At 41.7% G+C, this 24,480-nt stretch overlaps 1 protein-coding gene across 4 annotated transcripts in view; it reads right to left on the reverse strand.

Moving 5' to 3' along the window:
- PLA2G12B (phospholipase A2 group XIIB) overlaps positions 1-22,497 on the reverse strand; it is a 43,042-nt gene extending 20,545 nt beyond the window's left edge. The window contains exons 1-4 of one of the 4 annotated variants that reach the window (XM_017518558.2): positions 22,107-22,497; positions 10,568-10,644; positions 9,067-9,232; positions 2,084-2,651 (exon numbers count right to left, since the gene is read on the reverse strand). In XM_017518558.2, coding sequence (XP_017374047.1) covers positions 2,530-2,651; positions 9,067-9,232; positions 10,568-10,644; positions 22,107-22,317 — 576 coding nt within the window. In that variant the 5' untranslated portion in view covers positions 22,318-22,497 and the 3' untranslated portion in view covers positions 2,084-2,529. Of the gene's footprint in view, positions 1-2,083; positions 2,652-9,066; positions 9,233-10,555; positions 10,645-22,106 lie in introns of those variants that run through there. The other 3 variants (XM_017518557.2, XM_017518555.2, XR_001821753.2) reach the window with 3 other exon arrangements.
- Between the last annotated feature and the right edge of the window lie 1,983 nt (positions 22,498-24,480).

Below are 24,480 nucleotides of genomic sequence, written 5' to 3' on the forward strand. Positions count from 1 at the left end.
AGTCTTGCTCTGTCACCCAGGCTGAAGTGCAGTGGCGCAATATCAGCTCACGTAACCTCTGCCTCCCGGGTTCAAGCAATTCTACTGCCTCAGCCTTCTGAGTACCTGGGATTACAGGCACGCACCACCACACTCAGCTAATTTTTATATTTTTAATAGAGATGGGGTTTCTCCATGCTGGACAGGCTGGTCTCAAACTCTTGGCCTCAGGTGATCCACCTGCTTCAGCCTCCCAAAGTCCTAGGATTACAGGCATGAGCCACTGTGCCCAGCCGTCTTTTGATACTTCTAATATATTGCCTTAAGTGAAATATTTTCACCTAATAAATATTAATAAATTCATCAACATGCATTTAAGTGCTTCAATGACTGAGCTGTAACAGAATTAGTTTGGTACCATATTCTCTGTTATTTGGTATTCTATGCCCTCAGGCTAAGACAATAGAAAAAAGTATACAATTCTGCCATACTCTGTTTTGTAGATACTTAATAAGTTTTATTGAAATAAATATAAACCACAAAGATAAATTTTATCTGCAGTTAACCCCAATTTCTTAATATGCCAATTAATTTTATGGCCTTTACATAAGATCAGAAAAGTTTTTCTGCTATTAGTTTTTAAAAGTTGCTACAGTATGGGTACAGTGGCTCATGCCTGAAATTCCAGCACTTCAGAGGCCAAGGTGGGAGAATCCCTTGAGCCCAGGAGCTCAAGACTAGCCTAGGCAACACAGTGAGACCTCGTCTCTACAAAAAGTTGTTTTAAATTAGCTGGGCCTGGTGGTGTGCAGCTGTGGTTCCAGCTACTTAGGGGAGCTGAGGTGGGAGGATTGCCTGAGCTCAGGAGGTTGAGGCTACAGTGAGCCATGATAGTGCCACTGCACTCCAGCCTGGGTGACAGAGTGAGAGCTTGTCTCAAAAAAAAAATCCCCAAATCCCAAAACCCAAAAAAGTTGCTACAATTAATAGTTCTTAGTAGAATCAATAAAATTAATAAAAGTAAGGGAAAGGAGAAAAGGCTTTAGATCAGAAGTCAGCAACTTTTTTCTGTAAAAAGCCAACTGGTAACTATATTAGGCTTTCCGGGCCCTGCAGTCTTTGTCACAGCCACTGAACTCTACTGTCGTAGTGCAAGGACAGCCACAGAGAATATGTAAACAAATGTGAGCACGGTTATTCAAAAAAAGGATTCAAAACCAGACTTTGAGCCAGGTGTGGTGGCTCACGCCTGTAATCCCAGCACTTTGGGAGGCAGAGGCAGTCGGATTATTTGAGGTCAGGAGTTCGAGACCAGCCTGGCCAATGCGGTGAAACCCCCGTCTCTACTAAAATACAAAAATCAGCTGGGCTTGGTGGTGGGCACCTGTAATCCCAGCTACTCAGGAGGCTAGGGTAGAAGAATTGCTTGAACCCAGGAGGCGGAGGTTGCAGTGAGCTGAGATCTTGCCACTTTACCCTAGCCTGGGCAAGAGTGAGACTCCCTCTCAAGAAAACAAACAAACAAAAGCAAAAACAAAAAACACAGGGTTTGGGCTAGGTTTGGCCATGGGACTTAGTGGGCCGATTCCCACTCTAAATTAGTGGCCGGCAGCCCTTCTGTGCAGCAGAATCACCTGGAAACCATTTCTAAACTACCATTGGATATTCTTTATTGGTTTGTTCTAAAGGATCCTCAGGTGATTCTAATCCATGGTTAGGGTTGAGACCCTCAAGTTAGGGAGTGGCTACTTGTCTGTCACTCCTGACAGGCTGCAGAGACTTTTCCTAGCTAGCTCCACTAGTAACTCTTACCAAGTGCATCTCAGATCTTAACATGATTCTAACACCATTTATAACTAGGAATATCAACAGGGGAAAGTCACTGGAGGGAAAAATAAACCCTCAGAGACCTAATTCCATCTGACCTTCTCCTCCGCTGGCCTTAATCAGGTAAGCCTCTGAGCCTGCCCACCTGTTTTTCTCTCTTCAGCATCAGTGGGAATAACTGTTGTCATCGGTGGAACTTACCAAGTTGGGTTTTGATCTCTTCTAAGTGAAATGGAATCATATTGGTGATAATGGAATTCATTCATCTCTTTCCAAATTTTCTAAAAAGTACACTTTATTAAATGTGAGATGTTTACTGGCAACTGAAACATGGGCCAGAGAAAAGTCATTGCCTCCCAAATGGTTGGACTCCCCACAGTTTCACTCATGAATATAATTATCAAGTCCAGGAATTGCAGGGTTTGCTTGCATTTTAGTCTTTAAGCTAAGAACTAAATTTCCAGGCAAACGTGTCTTGGTTGGTTGGGGAGAGCAGTCTTAAATGAAGAGTAGCCTTCAAACTACTCCATGTCTTTTTTTCAATTTTCCTCAAAGGAAAAGACTCACTTTCCAGCTGTAGAAAAATGTTTCCTTTCTCCCGCTTTGTGGTGTCCAAACTGTTGGAAGAAAGAATGAGTCATCTCTCACGGTGACTCGAAGACTGACATCTCAAAGGCTGGCAGTTGTGGTGTCACTCAAAACCAGGAAGGAATCATCTCTTCCTCATAACTCTTCCTTCTCCTCCTCTGCACAGATGCAAGCTGCCCGCTGACTATTCATAAAGGGGCGGCAGCCCAAGGTCCACACGGTGTTGAACACAGTGTCAACCAGGGAATCACAGGCTACTTGAAAAAGATAGAAGAGGGACAGAAAGGTTAATATTGAGTAATTTTCAAGAGTCACTGTATTTCCAGGGATGACATGATACCTAGAGGAAAGCAGAGACAGTAATCCAAATATAGAAACCAAAGGAAGAGCATACATTTCAGAGAACGTTTTCAGAAAAGCTCCCATTCAATCCAATAAAGCAGAAAACACCTGGAGGTGCCCTTGCTTGTGGGCCCCTGCTCAAAACAGTGGTGAGCAATCAGCACTCCTACACCCCATGCTTACTCCATGGAGAATATTTTTTGCAGAAGACTCCCTCACATGACATATCTATGTTTTCCATAGCTTTCCCGTCTGTGGCCATACCACCTGGAACACGCCCAATCTTGCCTATAGCTTTCCCTGTTCAAGTATTGGATGAACAACCGTTCATTGATGGAAAAACATTTGCATGTGTTGGATACGTTGGTTAGCCACTGTCTTAGGAGCCAACGATATGGAGACAAAAGACATCATCCTCAATTCAAGGACTCCACAGTTCGGATAAAGAGGTGGACAGGTAAACAGATAGCTACACTACCTCATGATGAAAGTAAGTCCAAGGTTAGGTATGGGAGCCCACAGAAAGGGTGTCTATCCCTTTGCAGCAAGGGTCATTAGGGGAGGTATCTTAGAGGAAGTAAGATATATAAGTTTAAACTTTAAGAATGGTCAGGAAAATTAAGTATTGATGCATACTAAGACATGGATGAATTTTGAAAACACTATGCTAAGCAAAAGAAACCAGACACAAAAGGCCATATAGTGTATGATTCCATTTATATATTTCCAGAATAGGCAATCCATATAGAGAGTAAAATAGTGGTTGTTTAGGGCTAGGGTTGGGTAGGGGAGGTAATGAGTAGTGACTGCTAATGGCTACAGGGTTTCTTTCGGGACTAATGAAAATGTTCTGGAATTAGATTGTGGTGATGGTTGCACAACTCTGTGAATATACAAAAACCACTGAAGTGTATACTTTTAAAGGGTAAATTTTATGGTATGTAAATGATATATCAATTTTTTAATTTTTTTAAAACATTGAATACTTGCATCCTCTGAGACTATTAAGGAACATTAATCTCTACCATTCAACCCAGCTGTGATATTAATTCTGATTTACTACCTTGGCCCTAGAGCAGTTTTATGGTCTTTGCAACTATTATAACCTTTAGTCTTCAGAACAGGAAGCAAAATGAAATACATCAATTTGCAAAGTTGGTTCATTGAAAAGATCAAAGATGTTGACAAACTTTCAGCTAGACTTACCAAGAAAAAAGAGAGGACTCAAATTACCGAATTCAGGAATGAGAGAGAAATGTCACTAATGATCTTACGGAAATAAAAAGGATTATAAGGAAATACTATGAACAACTGCATGCCAAAAAGTCTTGATAACTTGGATGGAATGCACAAATTCGTAGAAAGACATGAACTGCTGAAACTGACTCAAGAAGAATAGAAAATATGAATAGGTTGCTAGTATATATAAATACAATTACTAACCCAAGCTTGTGATTTAGTAATTAAAAACTTCCCCAAAGAAATCCAATTCTATTTGGCTTTACTGGGGAATTTTACAAAACATTTAAAGAATTAATATAAATCCTTTCTAAACTTTTTTTAAAAATTAGGAGAGAAGGGATCATTGCCCAACTCATTTTATGAGGTCAGTATTACTCTCATACCAAAACCAAAGACATCGTAAAAATAACAAACTATAGACTAGTATCTCTTATAATTATAGATGCAAAATCCTCAATGAAATACTAGTAAACTGAATCCAGCAACATATAAAAAGGTTTACATCATGACTAAGTGGGATTTAGTCTAAGAATGCTAAACCATACTAAAATCAATTAATGTAATACACTATCAACAGAATATAGAACACATACCATATGATCATCTCAATAGATGCAGAAAAAAAACATTTGAAAACATTCAACACTTTTTCATGATAAAAACACTTGGCTAGGTATGGTGGCTCATGCCTGTAATCCCAGCACTTTGGGAAGCCGAGGCTGGTGAATCACCTGAGGTCAGGATTTCAAGACCAGCCTGGCCAAAATGGTGAAACCCTGTCTCTACTAAAAATACATAAATTAGCCAGGTTTGGTAGCAGGCTTCTGTAATCCAACTACTCGGGAGGCTGAAGCAGGAATTGCTTAAACCCAGGAGGCAGAGGTTGCAGTGAGCCAAGATCATACTACTGCACTCCAGCCTGGGAGACAAAGCAAAACTCTGTCTCAGAAAAAAAAAGAAAGAAAGAAAAAATAATAATAAACTGGGAAAAGCGGATAGCTCCCAGAACCTGATAAAGGCCATCCAGAGACAGCCATAGCTAACAGTCGTGCTCAATGGTGAAAGACGAAATGCTTTTACTCTAAGATCAGCAACAAGACAGAAGTATCCACTCACAACACTTCTATTCAATGTTGTATTGGAAGCTCTAGCTAGGGCAATTAGGCAAGAGAAAAAAAAATTAAAAATCCAAATTGGAAAGGAAGACGATATGCAGATAGATGGCATTATCTTATATATAGAAAAGCCTATGGAACCCATGAAAAATCTATTAGAACTAATGAGTTAATTCAGCAAGGTTGTAGGATATAAGATCCATGTAAAAAAATCAAATGTATTTCTATACATTATTAGTAAATGATCTGAAAATAAAATTTAAATACAATTATATTTCATTAGCATTAAAAAGAATAAAATACTTAGGAATAAATTTAACAGAAGTCCAAGTCTTGTACTGTGAAAACAATACACACCTTGTTGAAATAAATTAAAGAAGACCTAAATAAATGGAATTTATATAATTGATATAAATATAATAAATATATTTGATATAAATACAATTGTGTTAAGTTAGTAATATTCTCAAATTGATCTATAGATTCAACGATAACCCTGTCAAATTTCTAGCTGCCATTTCTTGGAGAAATTGACAATCTGTTCCCAAAATTCATATGGAAATGTGAGGGATTCAGAATATTCAAAATAGTCTTGACAAAAAAGAACAAAGTTTAGGAACACATCTTGATTTCAAAATTTACTGCATAACAACAATAACAGACAACGTGGTTCTGACATAGATCAGTGGAATAGAATTGAGCATCTAGGAATAAATCCTTATCTTTATGGTCAATTTATTTTTGACAAGGGTGCAAAGACAATATAATGTAGGAAAGAATAGTCTTTTCAACAAATGGTGCCAGAACAACTGAATATCCACATAGAAAAGAATGAAGTTGGACCTTTTTCTTACACCATACACAAATATTAATTCAAAACAAATCACAGACCTAAATGTAAGCACTACAGCAATCACGCTCTTAGAAGAAAACATGAGTAAATCTTTGTGATCTTGGGTTAGGCAAAGCATTACTACATATGACACCAAAAGTACAAGTGACAAAAGAATAAATTAAAAAATAGATAAATTGGATTTAAAATTTGAAACTTCTGTGCTACAATAATACCATGAAGAAGGCAGGGGGAAAAGAAACAAAAAAGGGGGAGACAATGTTTGCTAATCATGTAGCTCATAAATAACTTGAACATATAAAGAACTCTTGCAACTCAATAATAAAAAGACAAATACAATTTTACAAGGGACAAAGGATCCTAATAGACATCCAAGTATATATGCAATGGCCAATAAGCACATAAAGAGATGCTCAGCATCAATAACTGTCAGGGAAATGCAAATCGAAACCACAATGAGACACAACTTCACATGCAGTAGGGTCTATAATTAAAGACAGATAATGACAAATGTTGGTGACGATGTGGGAAAACCTGAGCCTTCACAATTTGCTGGTGGGAATGCAAAATGGTGCAGCCCCTTTGGAAAACAGTTTAGCAGCTCTTCAAAAGTTTAAACATAGAGTTACCATTTAGCCCAACGATTCCTCTCCTCGATACATACCCAAAAGAAGTGAAAACATATGTTTCCACCAACATTTGTGCATAAATGTTCATAGCAGTAATATTCATGATAGCCAAAATGTAGAAACAACCCAGATGTCCATCAGTCGGTGAATGGATAAAGAAACTATGTTAGAGCCATACAATAGAATATTATTCAGCAATAAAAAGGAATGAAATACTGATACCTTCTACAACATGGATAAACCTTGCCTAGTGAAATAAGTTAGTCACAGAAGATCATGTATTGTATGATTCGTTTATATGAAAGGTCCAGAATAGGTGGTTCTAGAGGTAGAAAGTAGATTTGTGATTTCCTCGAGCTGGGCAGGCGGAGTTCGGGGAGAGGCTGTTAATGGCCCTGGGGTTCCTTCTCAGGGTGATGAATATGTTCTAAAATTGATTGCGAGGTTGACTGCATAACTTTGTTAACATATTTAAAAGCATTTACATGGGTGAATTGTATTAGGTGTGAATTGTAGCTTAATAAATCTGTTTCAACAACAAAAAATGAATGATTAGGGTGTTTCACACAGGAGCAGAAAGGAATGGACCATCAACCCAAGTAGTTTGATTCACCAGGTTGGAAACACTCTTTTTGTAGAATCTACAAAGCGACATTTCTGAGCCCATCAAGGCCCATAAGAAAACAAAAATCTAATATGCCATGATAAAAACCAGAAGTAAACTATCTGTGAAAATGCTTTGCGATGGGTGGATTCATTTCACAGAAAGGAAGCTGTGTTTTGATTCACCAGGTTGGAACCACACTTTCTGTAGAATCTACAAAGGGATATTTCTGAGACCACTGAAGCCTGTAAGGAAAAATCGAATATCCTGTGAAAAAATTAGAAACAAGCTATCTGTGAAAGTTCTTTGTCATGTGTGGATTCATCTCACAGAATGGAACCTGTGTTTTGATTCACTAGGTTGGAAACACTCTTTTTTAGAATCTACGAAGGGACAGTTCTGAGCCCACTGAGGCAGGAGTCAGGAGAGAGATCAGGAATGGCCAAGATGATGGTGGAGAGGTAGGCTAGGGCTGAATCTGAAAGGGCCATGTACAGCATACTGAAGAGTTTGGGTTTAACCTGCAAAGAGGAGGAATCTATTGAATGATTTACATAGGGGGTCGAGATGATCAGGTTCGTGTGGCGTATCTGGTCCCAATGGTGACAATCAATTAGATGGGACACAGAGACTGGGTTAATTTGAAGTAACCAGGCAAGTGGGATATGAAAGAAATATTTGGGAGAAAGAATCAATAGGACATTGCTTGCAGGAAGTAACTTGACCTGACCCTAGATTAGCAGCAGGTACTTTTTCACCCTCTGTAGAAATAGAATAGAATGATACTCCGTTTCAAAGGGCACACTGAATTATTCACATTTCCAAGCCCTCACACCTTCACCTCCAGACTGTACTCTAGACATTGATCTATGAAAAGAGCCAAGATTCTCTTCTACTGCAGACACTCTCTGTGGTGTGGAGCCAGCTCTTTATCAGCCTGCATTTCAACTCTTACCAGCTAAAAATAGAAAATGCTAATTCATACCTGGATACAATATCCTGGCTTCAGACACAGAGAGAGTAAAAACTTTTCCTAAGTAAATTAGGACAAAGCAATTATAGAATCAGTGCTAGAAACTAGGTAGCAAAGCAGTTGTTTAAAATAACCATCCTTGCTGGGCTCAGTGGCTCATGCCTGTAATCCCAGCACTTTGGGAGGCTGAGGTGGGTGGGTTGCTTGAGTTCAGGAGTTCGAGGCCAGCCTGGGCAACATGGCAAGACCCCATCTGTACTAAAAATACAAAAATCAGCTGGGCATGGTGGCACACGCCTGTAATCCCAGCTGCATGGGAGGCTGAGGCACAAGAATTGCTTGAACCCAGGAAGCAGAGGTTGTAGTGAGCCAAGATCACACCATTTCACTCTAGCCTGGGCGACGGAGTGAGATTCTGTCTCAAAAAAATAAAAAAATAAAAAATTGTAAATAAAGTTATTATCTTCAAGTATATAGAGACCTTTACACAGAAAAGATTTTTTGAATTCCTACTCTGACTGAAAACAAAAAACGGAGGCCTAAACCAAACCAAGTGGTCCTATAAGGAATAATTCTTGATATGGAAAATTATTTAACAGTGGAATGGATAATCCAAGCCAGCTGGGAAATTCTTTCTCCAGCCTTAAATGATAGATTTTTATTTTTCTGGGAAGGCTTTGGTGTAGTCGTTTACCTTCAGGAGTGTTGCCAGCAGCTCGTGGGCAGGAGAGCAAGAACTTTAGTGAAGGAGTGCCCAGAATCTTCCTTTCACCATTTCTTGCTCAGCCACAGTGTTCCATAAAGAACGTTTAGTGAGCTCTGATGATCTCTTTGAGTCAAGGGTTCTGGCTATAACTCAGTGTGAAAACAGGAGCAAATTCCCTACGCACTGTACATGCCATTGAGATACCTACCTTCCACGTTGGAGACAAAGCCCAGACTCCGCTTAAGGTCAGAGCAGATGGAGTGGAGACACCATCGGAATTTTGCATCACAGCGATATTTGTTGGCACCGCAAGTGTCATAACAGACATCCAGCTGGTTGCAGCACTTGGTCATTGCTGGAATGCCCAAGTCCATCTGGGGAAAAGTGAAGGAAGGAAAAATAAGGGGAGGAAATGCCACGTTCAGACTAAGGACCTTAGGCAACCTTGCCCACCTTGTTGTTAAGTAGCCAGTTCTCACATTTCTAGTGCATATCCCAACTAATTCAGAAACACCAGTAGCTCAGTAGAATACCAACAGTCACAGGATGCCAAGTTTTTGTTGTTACTTAGTTATTATTTCAATAAGTGATTCTGGCCCATTTTTCATTTCTTTTTTTTTTTTTTTAGATGTTAGTAGTTTTAAAGTTCAGAGTCAGCTTTCAGTAATGAAAATAGAGACCAGAAGGGTAATCAAGAGAGCAGAGCCACAGGCCTTCTAAATTTAATTAACGCTTAACAGTTCCATATGAGATTTTGCGTGAGCAAAAGATTCTATGGCTAAGAAGTATAAACAGTTCAGCCTCAGTTCAAGAGATCACCAGCATCCCAGACAGCACTATTTTAAGCGCGTGTGTGTGTGTGTGTGTGTGTGTGTGTGTGTGTCTTGGGATGAGTCGGAAAGTAGAGTGGGTATAGAACACACAGCTCCTGACCACAAGGGGACTGTAGTCAAACCACATCTCTCGCACACATATGAGAGCATCCTATAAACAAATGTAAATGTAGCAGCATAAACTGTGTAACTAGGTACATAAAATGCCACATGTGGGTGCAGTAGCTCATGCCTGTAATCCCAGCATTTTGGGAAGCCGAGGTGGGCAGATCACTCAAGGTCAGGAGTTCGAGACCAGCCTAGCCAATATGGTGAAACCCTGTCTCTACTAAAAATACAAAAATTAGCCGGGTGTGTGAGTGTGTGTGTGTGTGTGTGTGTGTGTGTGTGTGTGTTTGCAGATTTCCATGATGTCAGCACCCCAAACATAGCCAGTTTGGCACTACTAACATGAAGTCAGCTGCTTGCAAAAGTCATGACAATATGTAGCAATCAGCTCTCACTGGCCACACCAGCTGGCTCCAGCACATCACTGGAATGGTCCACTAATTTAAATAAGTCAAACCTGTCATATCTAACTCAAATTAAGTTGTGTCATAATGCCCTAAGTCTCAACTGACATTTTCAGTGGTGATTTCAAAGTTCTGATCTACTATCAAGGGCTTATCTAAGGGACACCTGTCCCTGAGAAAAGGAAATCAGATATATTCTTTGAAAATTCTCTCCTTTCCCTCATATGCAATTTCAAATACTTAATTGTAAGTTCAACTTGTTTCCAGAAACAATCACTTCCATCAGGGATAACTCCAGGATTTCTCTCAGTCAAAACCAATGAACCAAGAAGGTAATGCTGGCAGTACATACACTTTCTGGTACCTTGAGACCCAGGAAATAGGAACTGCAGCCGTTGGGCTCTTGGGGCTTGTAGCCGGGTCTGGGCATCGGTGCCTTTCCTTGCAGGAAGAAGAAAGGAAAGAAGCAAGAAGAAATATTTAGAAGTTGAGCATTTGGGAACATTCATCAAATGAAAATTTTCTAAAAGCATATTTCGCTTTTTCTTTAAAAGTCATTGTGCCTCACATCCAAATCAGGTGATGGTGATGATGATGACGATGTCACAGAAGAATCATGACTTTCAGACCACTTTGACCTGGAGTGCAGTGCTGTGATCTTGGCTCACTGCAACCTCCGCCTCCCAGGTTCAAGCAATTCTCCTGCCTCAGCCTCCCAAATAGCTGGGATTACAGGTATGCACCACCATGCCCAGCCAATTTTTGTATTTTTAGTAGAGACAGTGTTTCACCATGTTGGCCAGGCTGGTCTTGAACTCCAGCCCTCAAGTGATACACCCGCCTCGGCCTCCCAAAGTGCTGGTATTACAGGCATGAGCCATTGCACCCAATAAGCATTTATTTACTGAAGGTTCTAGTGTTTCTTAAGTGCATGATCTTGAAGATAAGGGCCATGGCAAAACCCAACTAAAACTCAAGGTTCCGCATTCCTGAACCACTGCAAGACCACACACCGCATAAAGAACAAGCAGAACACAACTGGATCGCACACTTAAGGAATTGGAATTGTAGCAGTGCCTCAAAAGCATTTCACTTGCAGGAAATTCAAGCAAGATTCCAGAAATATAGAGCGTTATTGAGCAAAGGGCAAAGAAATCACCCTGATGTGTTATCTTAGGCCTTTGTTTCATAGAACTAAGTAGAAGTGATCTCAACAGCTTTGAATTTCTGGTTTTTATGAACTTTCAAATGTGTAGAAAGAAGCTTTACCAGTTGTATCAATGGCAGTGCTCACAGGTAAAGATAATCTTGACCTGAGATGACCTCAGGACAGTCATCTGCAGTGGATATTTTATCCCATTATCCAGATAAGAAAATGGGGCTGAGAGGTTGCATGACTTGCCTACAATCATACAGGAAGTCGGTGAAATAGGATATAAAGTCAGATTTCCTGTTCGTCTCCAACGCCTATGCTCCTTCACCGCATATCTGCCTCTTTTTAGGAGATGCAAGACCTAGCATAAGACTGGGGAAATGTGCTAAGAATAATTAATCCTTAGGGTAAGGCAGATGGCAGTTCTTTCTTTCTCTCTCTCCTTCCTTCCCTCCTTCCTTCCTTCCTTTCTTCCTTCCTTTCTTTCTTCCTTCCTTTCTCTTTCTCTCTCTCTTTCTCTTTCATTCTTTCCTTCCTTCAATCTTCTCCTACCAGGTATTTATTTTTAATTATTTTGTATTGTGAAATATTTCAAAACTGTTGAAAAGTCAGAGAAACAAACAGCCATGTACCAAATACACAAACATAATCAATGTTAACATTTGCCAAATTTGCTATAAATGTTTTTTCTTTTCTATTAAATGTGGCAGTTCAAGTACAGGTTCAGGTGCAGTTGAAACCACTTTGCACCCCATCATTCTATTTTAATTTTTAGATACTAAGTTTATGTTTTAAGCCCCCCCCCCCACTTCATATCATTCTGCAAATTTGTCTTATTTATTCTTGGACCTTTACTCTCACAAAGAATTTTGCAATTTTTTTGAATTTGTAGCATCAGCTTAGTAAAGTCTACAAGAAAGATGGCCAGGAATTTGATTGAAAAATCCATCGAATGTATAGATTTGGAGATAACTGCCTTTCTTAGGATACTCAGCCTTCCCAAATATGGGCATGCTATAGTTCTCTATTTACTGAGGTCTTCCTGTATGTCATTCAACAGAGCACCGCCATTCTCTCCATATATTTATTATACTTTCCATATACCTATATTATTCAGATCCTTAAACAAAATAGACTATCTCTTAAAAATCCAGAGGTGAGACTCATACCTCTATAGTAAATCTGCACTTTTCTGGAACCCAGGCTGCTTCTAGCTTTCTGCCCTCCCATCCCTAGTGTAGCCCTGGCTCTCACGGTCCAAGATGGCGCTTCAGCCAACACATCCATATTACCTGCAGCAGGATGGGAGGAGTTAGAAGGGTCCAGCCCCTCTCTTCAGTAAACACACTCCAGAATGTTACATGTGCTACTCACTCATACTTCCCTCTGGCCACACCTTAATCAAATGGCAAAAATCTGGTTGCAAAGGTGGTCTAGGAAATGAAACGGGCAGCCATGAGCCCAGCTAAAAAGCAGAAGCAGGGGCTTGTTACTGTAGAAAAGGGGAAGAATAGATATTAGGGGACACTAAGCAGTTCGTGCCACAGTTTGGGTATTGGTTGCTATGATACATGTGAAGTCCAAGTCCAAGATGACTTCCAATGATTCCCACCTCCTGGCACTCACCTCCTGTGTATAGTCCCAGGAATGGTCTGTGTGACCAAGAGAATACTGCAGAAGCAGAGGTGTGTTCCTCCTAAGATTAAGCTCGAAAAGACGTGACTTCTGTCTTGGGCTCTCTTACTCTTCCTCTCCCTCACCATTCATTCTAGGGGAAGTTATGTCATGGACAGTCCCACGGACAGTCCCAAGGACAGACCCATGTGGCAAAGAACTAAAGCCTCCTGCCAATAGCCTCATGAGTTTAGCAAGAGATCCTCCAGCCCCAGCTGAATCTCCAGAGATGGCAGCATCAGCTGGCAGCATGATCTCAACCTTATGAGAAAGTGAGCCAGAATTGCCCAGCAAAGCCACTCCAGGATTGCTGCCCCTCAACAACTGTGTGATATAATCTTTGCTATTGTTAGCTGCTAAATTTCGAGGTATTTTGTTGCTCAACAATATATAACTGTTTGTTGCAGTTGCCATTATGGTTTTTTTTTTTTTTTTTTTTTTGGAACAGAATCTTGCTCTGTCGCCCAGGCTGGAGTGCAATAGCATGATCTCAGCTCACTGTAATCTCCGCCTCCCGATTCAAGCAATTCTCCTGCCTCAGCCTCCTGAGTAGCTGGGGTTGCAGGCACGCCCACCACACCTGGCTAATTTTTTGTATTTTTATTAGAGACGGATTTTCACCATATTGTCCAGGCTCTTCTCAAATTCCTGACCTCAAGTGATGCACCCGCCTTGGCCTCCCAAAGTGCTGGGGTTACAGGCATGTGCCACCTTGCCCAGCCTGCCATAATGATTTTAATCTTTTTGTTATAATTTTTCTATAACAGCTTTATTGAGCTATAATTCATATATCATCTACATTCACTCATTAATGTGTACATTTCAATGGTTTTGGCATATCCACAGAGTTGTGCAATCAACACCATAATATAATATTAGAACATTATAATCTCAAAAAGAAACCCTGGCCAAGCACAGTGGCTCACAGCTGCAATCCTAGCACTTTGGGAGGCCAAAGTGAGTGGATCGCGAGATCAAGAGATTGAGATCATCCTGGCCAACATGGTGAAACCATCTCTCTACTAAAAATAGAAAAATTAGCCAGACAGGGTGGCACATGCCTATAATCTCAACTACTTGGGAGGCTGAGGCAGGAGAATCGCTTGAACCCAGGAGGCGGAGGTTGCAGTGAGCTGAGGTCACGCCACTGTACTCCAGCCTGGCAACAGAGCAAGGCTCCATCTCAAAAAAAAAAAGAAAGAAACCCTATGCCCCTTAGTCATCACTCCCATCTCCCCACCCCCAGCCCTAGGCAACTCTTTCACATGAATTAAATCATACAACATGTGGCCTTTTGTGTCTGGCTTCTTTCAATTAGCAAAATGTTTTCTGGTTTCATACATGTTGTAGTCTGTATCAGTATGTAAGTCCTTTTTATTGCCAGAAAAATCTTCCATTGTATAGACATACCACATTTTGTCCAAGTAGCTATGACTGCAGGTGCATGCCACCAGGCATGGCTACCTTGTAAATTTTTTTATAGAGATGGGGTCTTGCTATGTTGCCCAGTCTGGTCTTTAACTTCTGGGCTCAACCAACTCTCCCACCTCAGTCTACTGAGCTGCTGGAATTACAGGCATGAGCCACTGTGCCTGCTTCTTTTCTTTTTCCTTTATTTTATTTTTTGAGATAAGGTCTCACTCTGTCACCCATGCTGGAGTACAGTGGTGTGACCTTGGCACACTGCACCCTTGATCTCCCAGGCTTAAGCAAGCCTCCCATCTCAGCCTCCCTAGTAGCTGGGACTACAAATGTTGCCACCACACCTGACTAATTTTTGTATTTTTTGTAGAGATGGGGTTTCGCTATGTTGCCCAAGCTAGTCTTGAACTCCTGGCCTGAAGCTATTCACCCATCATGGTCTCCCAAAGGGCTGCGATTATAGGCATGGGCCACAGCACGCAGCCGCCTTCTTTTTTTTTTTTCCAGCTCTATCACGAGGCTGGAGTGCAGTGGCACAATCTCAGCTCACTGCAACCTCTGCCTCCCAAGTTCAAGTGATTCTCCTGCCTCAGTCTCCCAAATAGCTGGGATTACAGGCACATGCCACTATACCCAGCTAATTTTTGTATTTTTAGTAGAGATAGGGTTTCACCATTTTGGTCAAGCTGGTCTCGAACTACTGACCTTGTGATCCGCCCGCCTCGGCCTCTCAAAGTGCTGGGATTACAGGTTGTGAGCCACCGCGCCCAGCCTTCTTTTTCTTATTGAAGTGAAATTTGGATAACATAAAATTAACCATCTTAAAGCGTGCAATTAAGTACATTCACAATGTGGTACAACCATCACTTTTATCTAGTATAAAAACATTCTAATCACCCCCAAGGTAGACCTTGTGCCCATTCAGCAGTCATTCCGTCTCAGGCAGTTTGGATGCTATAACAAAAATAACATAGACTGGATGGCTTACACACAGAAATTTATTCTTCACCATGCTGAAGCCTGGGAATTCCAAGATCAGGGTGCCAGTGCATTCCACGTCTGGTGAGGGCCTTCTTCCAGATCTGTAGACGGTCTTTGTCTTCTCTAACCTCTTTCCCTTCTTACGAGGACACTAGTCCCATCATGGTGGCCCCACACTCAAGACAGTATCTCGGCTCACTGCAACTCTGCCTCCTGGGTTCAAGCAATTCTCCTGCCTCAGCCTTCTGAGTAGCTGGGATTACAGGGGCCCACCACCACACCCGGCTAATTTTCTGTATTTTTAGTAGAGACGGGGTTTCATCATGTTGGCCAGGCTGGTCTCGAATGCCTGACTTCAAGTGATCTGCCTTCCTTGGCCTCCCAAAGTGCTGAGGTTACAGGCGTGAGCCACCTCGCCCAGCTAGATAATGCAACATCTTTTAAATAACTTTGCTGACAAGGACATTTGCCACAGACTTGGCTCAGTTTCTTGGGTTACCCTCTGCCTTTTTGCCCTTGATAACTCACAGAAGATAAAACTCTGCTATTCCAGTTTGAAAGATAATGGAACCGAATTCCTCTCCAGCCTGCAGCTAATCCTGGTTATTTTTATTTTATTTAATGTTTTATGTTAACTGCAGAAATTCTATTTAGAAATGAAGCTGGAAGTATAAGTTCTAAGATAAAAGGTGATGGTTTCAGTCTACACAGAAACAGAAATCATTCAAGGATACCATATCCTCAAATTATCATTTGAGTAGCTTATGGTTGATGTTTTAAGTTTAGGCAATGTATCATATCCACAGATGTTTTATTTCCTGACTGGAGCTAAACAGGAGTGAGAGGCTGACAAACTGATCCTGTTCAAATTCAAATCTTTAGTGTTCATAAAAAAAGTTTTATTGGAACACAGCCACTCATTAATTATGAATTAGCTATGGGTGCTTTCACAGAAAAAATAGCAGAATACTGTTCTAGTCTTGATGTGAGGATGGTTTTCTAATCAAGACATAAAATACAGAAGCCGTAAAGAAAGAGACTGACAGATCTGATCTTATAAAACTTCAAAGCTTCTGAATAAAGTGAAATACCCTAAAAGTCTTCAAAGACAAACTGGAGGGAGATTGAGAAGAGTTAGCCAAGAAAGCGAAGAGCTCTGCCTGCCAGCCGTGGACATGGCCTCTGGGGCCCACACTTTTTTCTCTCTGCTTTGTCACTGGGAAGAGCAGTAAAAACTTCCAGGGCTTTGTGACCGAGGGCAAGAGTTTTGACTTCCCAGGAGGGTGTGTCCATCCTCCCCACCCAGCTGGTTCCCCTGGAGGCGCTGGCAGGGAGTGAGTCCGCTCTATTGAAAGGTACACCCACAGCAAACCACCATGGCACACATTTACCTGTGTAACCAACCTGCACATCCTGCACATGTACCCCAGAACTTCAAAACAAACATTAACAAATGGATTAACATTTACATTTCCAAAAGGAATTCATGGGAGCGTTTTTTTTCCTATCTCTGGCAGCAATAGTTCTTATCACTCTTTTAAAAATTTTGCCACTCTGCTGGCTAAACGTGGTATCTCATTGTTACTTTGTAAGCCCCTGAATTCAACCATGTTATTTGTATGCGGATCATTTTTTCTTTTCTGTCAATTGCCTACTTCCATTCTTTGCTCATTTTTCTTTTAGGTCTTTCACCTATTTCTTCACAGTTTGTAAGAATGATATTTTCGTGGTAATGATTTTATGTCTTTTTGTAGTAATGATATTATGTCTTTGTCATTTGTTTTACAGTTTTCCATCAGTAATATGATTTTTCTATTAATGTTGTGTTTGTTATAAAGAACAGACAATGATACCAAATGAATAATAAAAGTATTTACTAAACTATTATAGGCATAGCTTCATCAACAACCCCAACCAGCTATCTCAAACATGAGAAAATAAAATAATCTCCAGGCCAGGGGCGGTGGCTCATGCCTGTAATCCCAGCACTTTGGGAGGCCCAGCAGGGGGATCACCTGAGGTCATGAGTCTGAGACCAACCTGGCCAACACGGGGAAACCCCGTCTCTACTAAAAATACGAAAAGTAGCTGGTGGCATGTGCCTGTACTCCCAGCTACTCAGGGGGGGCTGAGGCAGGAGAATCACTTGAACCTGAAAGGCAGAGGTTGCAGTGAGCCGAGATCACGCCACTGCACTCCAGCCTGGGTGACAGAGGGAGATCCGTCTCAAAAAAAAAAAAAAAAAAAAAGCTTTCCAGAAAATAAAAGAAAGAAAGGTACATCCTCCCTCTTCCCAGAAACACTCAGATGCAACATGACTAACACGTTGACGGAACACATCAGGACAGGGATAATTTTCCTGAAGAGAAGAACTCTGTATTTCAGTCTCTAAAACAGATTAAGTTACCGCATGAAGTAGGGTGATCAACTTGTCCTGGTTTGCCTGGTACTGTCCCTGTGTTAGTACTGAAAGTCCCATATCCTAGGAGCATCTCCCCTCCTCCCTAAGTCCCCAGCAGACTTAGTCACCCAAAAAAGAGAATAATCTGTTTGCCTCTAAGCCAGTGGCTGTTTTCTTTTTTTGGGCTCTGGATCCCCTGGAGAATCTGATGACGTCTGCGAGTTACTTCCCTGGAAAAAGATACAAACTCATAGGTTTATGAAATTTTGCTATAAAACTTCAGATAAAAATTCTCTTAAAAAATAGACTGATTGGCTGGGCGTGGTGGCTCATGCCTGTAATCCTAGCACTTTGGGAGGCCGAGGTGGGTGGATCACCTCAGGTCAGGAGTTCAAAAACCAGCCTGGCCATCATGGTGAAACCCCATCTTAAAAAAAAAAAAAAAAAAAAGACTGATTCTTTATTTATTTGTTTGTTTGTTTATTTTTGAGACAGAATCTCGCTCTGTCACCCAAGCTGGGGTGCAGTGGCGCCACCTTGGCTCACTGCAACCTCTGCCTCCCAGGTTCAAATGATTCTCCTGCCTCAGCCTCCCAAGTAGCTGGGATTACGGGCACCTGCCACCACACGCAGCTAATTTTTATATTTTTAGTAGAGACAGCGTTTCACCATGTTGGTCAGGCTGGTCTCAAACTCCTGACCTCAAATGATCCTCCCACCTCAGCCTCCCAAAGTGCTGGAATTACAATGGACTAATATTTAAAGAAACTTTTAAGATACTTTAAATCTTGGATCTAAATCCAAGAAGAAATTGATTTTGAGGATCTTTTATTAAAGTGTGAAAGTGTGGACAGTATCATTATAGAAACTCTGCTCCATTGACCCAACTCCAGAGACTTTCATAAAGCAGATAACTCTTGGGTCATTGTGCCTTGAGGGACTTCTTCCAGATGAGAGGCTGTTGTCCAGCCACTGGGATTTCTGGGATTTTTAATTTTATGTTGAAAGAGAACTGGAAGACTCTGAATGCAATTAGCCTGTTCACTAGACCATCTTTCTCACAACATTTATAAAATTGGTTTGGTGCCTACCCTGCTCTCTATATGCCACTGGTTCTTTATGTATACTATTTTTTAATTCTCATAACAGCCTTGCAAGGTGGATATTAGTAACATTATTTTTACATATTTGAGGAAACTAAGGTTGAGAGGGTCAGATAACATGCCCAAGGTCACCAGCAATGGGATATTTTCCCCTAAATTCAAACCCATGATTTTTCCATTACTATGCTTATTCCTCAAAGTCTGGTTCAAAGACTCCCCATTAAAACGTCCTACCACAGACCTACTACATCAGAATCTCTGGAGGTGGAAAAGGGTATCTGTATTTTGGAAAAGATTCTCAAGAACATCTTGTTTGCATTGCTACAGACCCATTAATGACAGTTGTGTTCGGTATGCCATTGACACAGGCTGGATCTTGTCATATTTATAGCCTACTTGTTTGACAAGTACAGATTTTGTGTGTTGGCACAAAACCAAATTACTTTAGATATGAGAAGCATGGAAAACAATGTTGACATGCTTTCATGGGCAACCAGGATATATACACAGTTTTATCTGCCTGAATAATATAACCTGTGGGCCTAAGTTCTTTAAGAATGACTTCATAGAATGCCACTCCTTTTCCTTGGCTGTGCTTTGCAATTACCTGGGAAAAACGTTAAAATACTGATGTCTGCGGCCAACCCACGGAAATGTTGATTTAATTGATTTGGTGTCAGGTGTTTTTAAAGCCCCTCAGGTGATCTGAAGTCTAGCCAAGTTAGCTGCTGTTTTAAATTGTAGTTAGTACCTATCAAAGGTAAAACCTGGCTGGTGCAGTGGCTCACACCTATAATCCCAGTACTTTGGGAGTCCAAGTTGGGAGGATTGCTTAAACCCAGGAGTTTGAGACCAGTCTGGGCAAGATGGTGAGACTCCCTTCTCTACAAGTTACAAAATTATCTGGGCATGGTGGCGCACACCTGTAGTCCAAGCTAACTAGAGGCTGAGGCAGGAGGATCTCTTAAACCCAGAAACTCTTACTAATCAGAAACACCAGGGGTGGGGCCAGAGATCTGTTTAAATCAGCCCTCCAGTGGCTTCAACTCACATGAGAGTTTGAGAACCACCACTTAAAAGGGAAGCACTGTGCAAGAGAGATCAGTCACAAAGCAAACTACAAAAGAGCGGACGCTGTTATTAGGTGTTTTCTGTTCAAAAGATTGCTTGATGGCCTGGCATGGTGGCTCATGCCTGTAATCCCAGCACTTTGGGAGGCTGAGGCGGGTGGATCACAAGGTCAGGAGTTGAAGACCAGCATGGCCAATATGGTGAAACCCCGTCTCTATTTAAAAAAAAAAAAAAAAGAAAGAGATTGCTTGATTCACAGTCAATCCGAGAAGATATTTTGTACTCTTTTGGGCACAGCCCCCAGGTTTTTGGCTCCACTGGATTCCCAGGTAAGGAGGCATAACCCCCCTATTTTTCTAAGTGTTTTTCAGGCCACTTGCTGAGCAGCAGGCTGTGTTGCACAAAGTGAGAAGCGTTATTTGCCTTCCTCTTCTATTTACTCTTCCCATCCCCCACCAGTTGCTGCTGGCGTCCACCCTGCTCAGCCAGAGGCTTTCTACAACTAAAATTTGCTGAAGTCTTTTTAATGCTGTTTTGCTAGAGAAGGAAGAAGAGGGTTTGGGTCTTGATTTCCTAATAAAAAATTCCCGCCGTTACCTATTTGCTGAACCACAGATATTAGTCTCATGTTGCCTTTAGGAAGGAAAACGCCTGTGTTGATTCCAATGTCTGAAGGAGTTAACCCCTTCCCCACGCCATCCGTACAAACCAGGGGAGCACAATCCGGTGGCGAGGCCTCTGCCTTCGACAAATACATGGTTTTGGGGCCGGATAGGTTCTAACAGAGCAGGCATTTTTCTCTGTGAAACTTTCATAAAGAAGCTGCAGCATCCTTTTTTAAAAAAAAAAAACAAAACGAAACAAAAAAACCATATCCCTATGTGATTAAAACATCTGTGCTGCAAAACTTTGGGTCCTGGTGCAATGATTAACCTTTACCTCCTTATCACCCTTAGTGTAAGCGATTTCCCCCACTCAAAGATAAACAGGAATAGAGAGACTTCTGGGGTGAGTCTGGGAAGTATGTAATTTTTTTGTGCATCTTTTGAAAGCTGACATTTTCTCTGTGGAGTATTTGGAGAAAATGTTTCTCAAATGTGTTTTCCTATTAGGCTAAACTGGCTCACCATTTTCATTTCTAATCCCATGATGAGATATTTGATAAATTAAACCATAAAACGAATGCTACCTGAGATTGTGCATGCTTTGGGAAACATTTTCATGCGCATTTGCAATTAAATGGTGCCACCCAGCTTCAGGACCCGGGCCTCCGCATTTTGCTCCCATGACATTAATTTCCAGTGCCTAATGAAGGAAGCAGTGACACCAGGGACTCCATGCCGGCAGCCAGGTGTGCATCTTAGCTCCTGTGTACCACCAGTCCCACCCAGGCAAGGCAGGGGAAGTGCTCCGGCCAGCTCACAATTCTACATCTGACACCCAGCCCCAGGGACAGCCCCTGGGATCCCTGGTGAGCCAAGAACCCTTTCTGTCCACGGCTGGCCAGAGGCGGCAGGCAGAGACAGCTTCCTTGGGAAAGGCCAGCAAATTTATGCCAGTCAGGGACTGAGAGCTCGGAGGATGGTGTGAACTGCAGTAGGGGAAGGGAGAATTTGTTTCCAAGCTGGGCACAGAACAACTGAGGAGGTGGTTTCACCCCCTGATAGATTTTTCTCTGAATGTTCAGCTTTAGTTTTCATCCCTGGGAACTCCTGGCAGAGACCTCTCACACCCACATGCCTTCTCCCCACTCCTGACACCCTTCTAAGAACTGCCTCACAACAAACTCATGAAAATGGCCCAGGGAAGGTTTCCCAGATACAATACAGGAAGCTCAGTGAAATGTGAGTTTGAGAGAAACAACGAAGAATTTGTCAGGATAAGTATATCCCAAATATTCCACTAGCTATACTTATACTAATGACTTCTTTGTTTATTTGGATTTCACATTTCACTGGGTGTCCTACATTTTTATCTGCTAAATCTGGCGACTTTAAGTGGATAACAGGGAAAAGTGCAAGACAGATCGTGACCTCTCTGGGGCTGCCCATGGGTCCACCAGTGACAGTTTTTACAGAAAGAGAAACCGCACACTCACCGTATCGGCACCTGTACTGACAGACTCCATTCTTCCCTCCCAGCAGCTCCAGAAAAGAATCGAAGTAGCTATTGACGGATTCAAAGCTTCCCCGGATGTGCCGAAGGCCCCAGTCTGAATAAGACTCCTCTGCATCAGGGCTCGTGTCACCCTGAGCCAGGCCACCCCCCAGGCAGAGCCACAAAACCAAGAAGCCACTGGCCAGCTCCATCCTGCAGCCAGGTAGGTACTGGGTTCTCTCCTCAAACTCCGCCAGTGTCCCAGAAGTCCAGGGACAAACCCCTTACCCAGATGTCAGGCAGGACTGGGAAAGGGATTATCTGGAACGTTCAATCTGTCTGTTCCCCAGAGGTGGACTTTAAACATAACTATGGAGGCTGGGATGAGATCAGGGCAATTAGAAAGAGGGCAAAGGTTAGGGAGTGGGAGGGGCAGGAAGAGAGGACACTTCAAAGTGGATTCCACCACCCTGGAGGAGGGAGATGTTAGTCAACTTCTAGGACGCAGGGACAGGGGAGCATTCAGAGTTCTACCCTCACCAGCTTGTTAAACTATTGATCAGTTACAAGTGTGGCTCTTCAGGGCCAGCCTCTTGACAGAAGAGCTTGTCCGAAGGTCTTGGCCCCACCCCTCAGCCAGCTTCCTACACAGTCTCCAAGGAGAGTCAGGAGGATGTGTAAAGGGCTCAGAAAAGCCCCAGTGGTAGGGATTAATAGTCACTTTACCAAGGGTCACGATATTGTCAGAAAATGCACCAAGTGTGCATGAAGTAGAAGTTCAGATCTGAGACCCCAGCTTCTGCTTTGGAACCTACCTGGCGCTCAGACTCATAAATTCTCTAATTTGGCAGAGCTCCCAGATGTAGCCATCTGAGTGTAGGGCCATTTTTGCTTCTATTTACAGCGGTATCTTTGTTTACACTCAGCAGTACTGGGTCATAAGACAAGATCTACAGATGGTCCAAGGACGATTCTGGAGGCACTCGGCTCTCCTGGTGGTGCTTTTCCTTTGAGTTACTTAAAAGTCAGGGGGTTTATCAAATAGAAAGCCTATTTGAGAGTTTAGGCTTTTAAGATTGTTGATTGAAGTCTAGTGTTTTGGCATCATTTTTGGTTTAAACTCTGCTTTTAGTTGTGTGAAGAAATACCATCTATAAAATCACTAGTCTAGGGCCAGGTGTGGTGGCTAACACCTGTAATCCCAGCAATTTTAGAGGCTGAGGCAGGTGGATCACCTAAAGTTAGGAGTTTGAGACCAACCTGGCCAACATGGCAAAACTCTTATTTATCCACTAAAAATACAAAAATTAGCTGGCGTGGTGGCACAAATCTATAGTCCAAGCTACTCCAGAGGCTGAGGCAGGAGAATCGCTTGAACCCAGGAGGTGGAGGTTGTAGTGAGCCAAGATCCCGCCATTGCACTCTCACCTGGGCAACAAGAGTAAAACTCCATCTCAAAAAAAATATATAATAGTAAAATAAAATAATCACTAGCCTATAAAAATGATACCTTTATGGACCACATGAATCATTGAGCTCCTTTCTCACATGCTTGTCTGAAAAGCCCCATGGAAAATAATGAATTAATTTCTTCATTTTCGATAAATGTTTTTAGCTAAAGACTCAGACTCCAGGAAGGGCAGTGGCTAAAAATTAGTAATAGTAACAACAGTGATGCCATGCAATATTTTAAAGCATTTGTACTTTTTCATACCACTTTCATACATACACACACACACACACACACAAACACACAGGCACACAGAGCCACACACATACACATGCACATGTGCATAAATGTTCATGTCAGTTTCATGAAGCAGGGTAAATATTCCCAGTTGGGAGGTGAGAAAACTGACAGAGGGTAAGTGACTTGATCAAAGCTGGACAGGCTATCAGTGGGAAAGCTGGCACCAGGGCCAGATACATAACTCGTGGGGTTTCGCCAAAACAAAACTGCAAATGCAGCGCTCCTTTTCCAAAAGCAGGTGGAATATGCCATTAAAATGCTAACTCTAAAGCTTTTTCCTTTATAAAGGTCTACTATTTGTAAAATATAATAGGGGTAATAGGGATACATGAGTATCAATATAAACAAATTTAAAAAATATTTTGGTGTCATAATTTTATATAATATTATCTATTACTTTATAAATATGTGATATCTTGCTTGATCGTAAGATTTTTCTGACTGGCTTTGCTAAAAGTTCATTGATTAGGTCATCAAAGTTTATACTTTTAACAGCCTAATTTCCAATCAGTATAATTGAAAGTGATGTCAGTTGCTCTTGGCAAATGTAAGATGGCAGGAATGTTGATACTTTTTAATTCTGAGAAGGATCTTTTTGCTGATGCACCTGTGACTAGAACTGTGA

This window comes from Cebus imitator, unplaced genomic scaffold, assembly GCF_001604975.1.
Source record: "Cebus imitator isolate Cc_AM_T3 unplaced genomic scaffold, Cebus_imitator-1.0 Scaffold686, whole genome shotgun sequence".
NCBI lineage: Eukaryota > Metazoa > Chordata > Mammalia > Primates > Cebidae > Cebus > Cebus imitator.